Source organism: Orycteropus afer, unplaced genomic scaffold (assembly GCF_000298275.1).
Source record: "Orycteropus afer afer isolate SDZICR_OR568_19922 unplaced genomic scaffold, OryAfe1.0 scaffold00330, whole genome shotgun sequence".
Classification (NCBI taxonomy): Eukaryota; Metazoa; Chordata; class Mammalia; order Tubulidentata; family Orycteropodidae; genus Orycteropus; species Orycteropus afer.
In genome coordinates this window covers 343099-348502 of record NW_006921917.1, presented here as the reverse complement: position 1 = coordinate 348502, position 5404 = coordinate 343099, and the positions used below count along the sequence as shown (strand labels likewise).

Genomic DNA, 5404 nt, shown 5'->3' with positions numbered 1-5404 from the left:
ATCCACTTCTGTATAGTTCCTTTCAAAGCTCAGGGCTCCAGGATTATCTTCTGTATCTCTGTCAATTGGTTTTTCTTTTCTTTGTTGAAGAGGGTCTGTCTGTGTCACTTGTCTGCCTATTCCTCCATCTTCTCACATTTCTTTAGAATTCTGGGTTTGCATCAAGTTTACGTGCAATTTATGATTACGAAATACCAGCTCTCCATAGAGGGCAAGGTTATAGCTGCCCCTTATGCTGGAAATACTGAAAGCAAAGCCTTATATAGACTACGATGTCCCTCTTTTGACATTTTCGTTTAAGAATGTTTGTTCAGCACTTTAGCTGTCTCACTTGTACCCCCCAGTGTCTCTTCAGCAAATTTGCCAACTTCATTTTCAACTCTAAGCTGGGAGCTCTGGTAGCATAGTGCCTAAGGCACTTGACTGCTAACCAGAAGGTTGGCGGTTCAATCTACTTCCATAGTGATACTGCCTTGGAAACCTAAGGAGGGGTCACTATGAGTCAGGTCTGACTCGACGGTACATAACAACAACAACAGCAACAACTGCAGTTATAGGGACATTGTCAGATTTTACCTTTGGAAGCCAAAGCTTAAATCACAGTCTAAACTTCTTTAGGAACTTGCCTCATCCGAGCGTGCCCGCCGACATGCCGAGCAGGAAAGGGATGAGCTGGCCGATGAGATCGCCAACAGTGCTTCTGGCAAGTGAGTCTCAGGCAGCAGGTGGGCAGGGCAAGGGTCCAGGAATCGGGGGTGCCCACCAGTCCTGCAGGCAACATTTGGGTCCCCTCCCCTTGGGCACAAAGGCTGCAGGTGTACTTTGGCATCTAGGAGTCAGTTCCATTCAAGGTAGAGAGACCAGCATGAGACACTCAGCTTGGGGTCTGCAGGCCACACCTCCTAGTGTTGGCCCTCTAGCAGCCTTGAACATAATAGGTGTGACACAACTACATTTGGAACTAACCCTGGTTTCCTAGACTGCCTTCCCTGAAATACAAATCTTCACTTTAAAATTCGTTAGGGTTAGAAAGCAGATTCCTCAAACATGAGCACTCTCTGAATTCATTTGTCACTAAGAGTCATCATTATTATCTCTTCTGCCAGTGAATAAATCGACTGCTCCATTTAGTGACGGTACTGAATAGTCATAATGTAGTAACAAAGGGCAAAGCACATCTGGTAGTGGTGCCGTGATGGAGTTGGGATTGTAACTCTCAGTGCCCTGGAAAACAATTAGGGGGTTTAAACTAGGGAATGTCAGGGTCTTTTCTGCATTTATGAGCACTGACTCTGGCTACTGTATGTGAGGAACAGATGGGGAGAGGCTGAGGGCAGCAGAGAAGGCAGGAGAAAGCTCCCACGGTGGTCCAGGCAAGAGATGAGGGGCTGGACGAGGGCAGTGGACGTGGGGCTGGAGGAGAGCGGATGGAGCGATGTGCAGGGTCATCGGCAGCTCTTGCTGATGGACGGGAGTGGGTGCGGGGGAAGAGCACCCCAGGCGGGGCTCCCGTTGCCAGCACTGCAGCGCGTGGAGGAGCGCCCAGCCCCCCGCGTGGTTTGTGGCCGGGGTCGCGCCATCTCCCCCTCCTCGCCCACCAGGTCCGCACTGCTGGACGAGAAGCGGCGCCTGGAGGCCCGGATCGCACAGCTGGAGGAGGAGCTGGAAGAGGAGCAGAGCAACATGGAACTGCTCAATGATCGTTTCCGCAAGACAACTCTGCAGGTGCCCGCGCAGCTGCCTGTCCCCGAGAAAGACTGCGCCGTGCTGCCCTCCAGGCACACGTGACCAGGCCCCGTCTCCTCTCCAGGTGGACACACTCAACGCAGAGCTGGCGGCCGAGCGCAGTGCTGCCCAGAAGAGTGACAATGCGCGCCAGCAGCTGGAGCGGCAGAACAAGGAGCTAAAGGCCAAGCTGCAGGAGCTGGAGGGTGCTGTCAAGTCCAAGTTCAAGGCCACCATCTCAGCCCTGGAAGCCAAGATAGGGCAGCTGGAGGAACAGCTGGAGCAGGAAGCCAAGTAAGAGATTTTGCTGCCCTAAGCCAAGAATGATTGTCTGCTACAGACTAGGCTCAGCCTTGTGAGTCAGGGACGAGTCAGACATGCCCTTTGCCCTCGGGGAGCACACCACTGCATGGGGAAGAGATGACAAGAACACGCTGGATCAGGTAGGAGATAGAGAGTGGGTTAAACTGGAGGAGAAGTGCCAAGAGCATCAGGAGCAAGGAGGACAGATGGTTCTGGTGAGTGGGTGGGGAAGCTGGGCCTGCCTGCCAGCCCATCTGGGCTCAACTGGGGCTAATTCACACTATGCCCCATCATTTCCTAGGTTCCACACGTCATTTACATCTCTGCCGGCAGTCTGTTGTCCAAGTGGGTGGCATCATGTGAACATGCCATGATTTGCAGAAAGTACTGAAACTGACAGCTCTTCTCTCATAGGAAGGGGTGCTTCCAGCTTCCACAGCTGCTTTTGTTGTATTAAATCGCTGTGGAACTTGAGAGGAACCGTGCATCACTGCTGCTGGCCCGCCTGTCCATAGCAGCTAGAATCCAGGAACGTCAGTGCTAGTGCAGACCTTCCGATTCAACCTCTTGGTGGGGCGGTTGTGGCCCTACTCAGAATCCAACATCCCAATCCTCCCACTCTACTCTTGCAACTCCACTGGGTGAAAAGAAAACAAGGCTTTGGAGTTTTTAAGTGACAATTAACATGACTTGCTCTTTTAACTGACTCCATTGCTATCCATTTTTGCATAATATTTATTGAAAGGAGAACTCTTTGGGCTTTTCTCAGAGTTCTCCAAATAAGTACCTCTCCTACACGTGGGACAGTGTAGGCCCATCTAGAAACACGGTGTTGTGCCTGACTTGCAGCTAGTGAGTGACTGGGGGGTGTTTTGCAATGTTAGCTGCTGTAGTCTCTAGCATGGGAACAGGTAGTCAGTTTTAATTGAAATGACTGCTTAATAAATTGGAGTTTTGGCACATTTTGAATTTTATTTTTGTTTCATTTGAATTTTCAGGCTAACAGATTAGGGAATGATGAGACTAACCAAGTAAGGTTTTGTTTTCAAAAAGTCTGTTGAATGAATAGGTAGCTTGTATGGAGCATTTACAGTTCAGATGATCACTGAATAAAGTGATCGCTACAGCGTGTGCAGAAATGCACTTGTGTCTACCTGTCAGCACCGAGGAAATACATGGAAGGCAATCTTATTTTGACCAGAAAGGCCCTGTGAGGCCCTCCAACATGTATAATCCTACAAAGAAAAAGAGGACTGAAAAAAAATACCTTCCCCATTCAAAACATCATTTCAAGAATTTTGGCATTAAAGCGTTGGTCCATTTTCTAGGGAACGAGCCGCCGCCAATAAACTAGTGCGTCGTACCGAGAAGAAGCTAAAGGAAATCTTCATGCAGGTTGAAGATGAGCGTCGGCATGCAGATCAGTATAAAGAACAGGTAAGAAAAGGGGTGAACCATCTTCTGTTTTGGAAGCGCTTCACCAAAGAGAGTGATACAAAATAAGCTGAGTAGTCCAGTTTGGCGAAATTCAGAAAGTTCTGCTGTGTGAGCCTGATGTCTCAGCAAACTTGTGCTGTTGGTGTTCCCGCCGGGCACTCCTGGGGCTCGGGGAGCAGAGATGAGAGGCTGCTAGCCCCGCCCTCCTGGAGCTCCTGCAGGGGCCTTCTCAGCACCCTACAGATAGGCACAGACTTCAGAGGCACACCGAGGTGGGGTGGCCAAGAGAGCAGGGCTTTGCAGAGCGAGGCCTGATCTGAGCATTAAAGTTACTGTCCATTTCCTCACTAGAACGTACGCTTCCTGAACGCAAGAGTGCTTGCCTGTTTCTCACCGTTGTGTCCCAGATGCCGGAAGCAGGCCCTGGACACAGTTGGTAGTCATTAAATACTAGATGGACAGGGGCAGGCGCAGGAGATGTTGACCAGAAAGGGAAGAGGAAACAGATGTGCTGTGAGGGACCAAATGTTGTGTTGTCTGTATCTAGACACCTTTTTCCTAAGTGTCAAAGGAGGAAGTTAATAGAACTTTGGGTTAGGTCCACGTTGGATGGGTAGCCGATTTCCCACAGCCTCTGTCCCCTCTGCTGTGATGAGACTTAATGGCTGCGGACCCCAGAGCAGGCGGTGGACAGCTGAGGCTTTTGCTGGCTTCTGCTCAGACTCGCCTTCTCCTGTTGCAGGCAGGCACCCCAGCCTTCCCTTTCTTTCCCACCCGCAGGGCCTTGCAACACTGAGGCAGTTCTTTGTGGGTGTGAGCCGGACCCATGGGCACTGGCCAGTCTCCTATGGCTCAGGAGTGAACAATCCAACCAGAGGCTCTTGGTTCTTTGTCCAATCTTCCCAGGGGGGCTCTGGACTCAAATCAAAGTCTAACGTCTGAAACACCCAGACTTAAAAATAGGTGTAAAAGCACATCGTGCACTCTCCTACGATTAGGGATTGGCCAGCTTCTTGGGTCGTCTGCATTTTGCAGGCATCGCAGTTCCCTTTCCCAGTGCCATAGGTTGATCTGTGAAGATACTGTACTGTGTCATTTTTCTGCAGAAAGTTCACGAATGAAAATGAAGTTTCAATTTTTCAAAAAATTTCCTTGAACATAGATAATAGATGGCAAGTAGTTGCTTTGTCGATAGTGGCTTTGCCAAGCTTGACAGGCAGATCAAAAAACCCTCGACCAGCCGCAGGCCTGGCTGTGCATGAGCACATATGCAAACGCTCGCACGTGTGTTCATGTGGCTGACGAGCAGAAGATTGTTGACCTTCAGGGCTCAGTGATGCCGAGTTGAGGTTCACTAGGCTGGTTTGTCTTATTCATGTAACTTCCTGAAGATGGAGAAGGCCAATGCCAGGATGAAGCAGCTTAAACGTCAGTTGGAGGAAGCAGAAGAAGAAGCTACACGTGCCAACGCATCTCGGCGTAAACTCCAGCGGGAACTGGACGATGCCACCGAGGCCAACGAGGGCCTGAGCCGCGAAGTCAGCACCCTCAAGAACCGGTTGAGGTGAGCATGAGGACTCCGGGAATGGCCGGCTCGCGGGGAGCCTGCACCCAGAGCCTGCAGGCAGACTCGGGCTTTGAAGAATGTCAGATTCTTGCCTGTTAAGTGTCTTGAATCATTTCCCGTGTTTATCCATTCAGGATCTGACATTTACAGTCATTGGTGGGAAGAGGAGGAACAGGCCCACTCATTGTCCTTGTCATTCACAAATGCCAGTAAATGCTAATAAATGGCAGGAGGCCTGAACACTAGGACCAGTGTCTGTCACTTTTCAGCCTGCATTAGTGAGGTCCGGCTTCCATTAGAGAGCAGGGCAGGAACCCCTCACAGGACCGTTGGCAGCCCTCCTCGGCACATGCCTGTCTCCACACTGGACTC

General features: G+C 50.6%; 1 protein-coding gene across 1 annotated transcript in view; it reads left to right on the top strand.

Annotated features, from left to right (window-relative positions):
- The window catches only part of MYH10 (myosin heavy chain 10), a 159394-nt gene extending 154221 nt beyond the window's left edge, over positions 1 to 5173 (top strand). The window contains 6 exon segments of the mRNA XM_042782460.1: positions 619 to 707; positions 1602 to 1725; positions 1811 to 2019; positions 3357 to 3465; positions 4857 to 5029; positions 5167 to 5173. Coding sequence (XP_042638394.1) covers positions 619 to 707; positions 1602 to 1725; positions 1811 to 2019; positions 3357 to 3465; positions 4857 to 5029; positions 5167 to 5173 — 711 coding nt within the window.
- Positions 5174 to 5404: the final 231 nt, after the last annotated feature.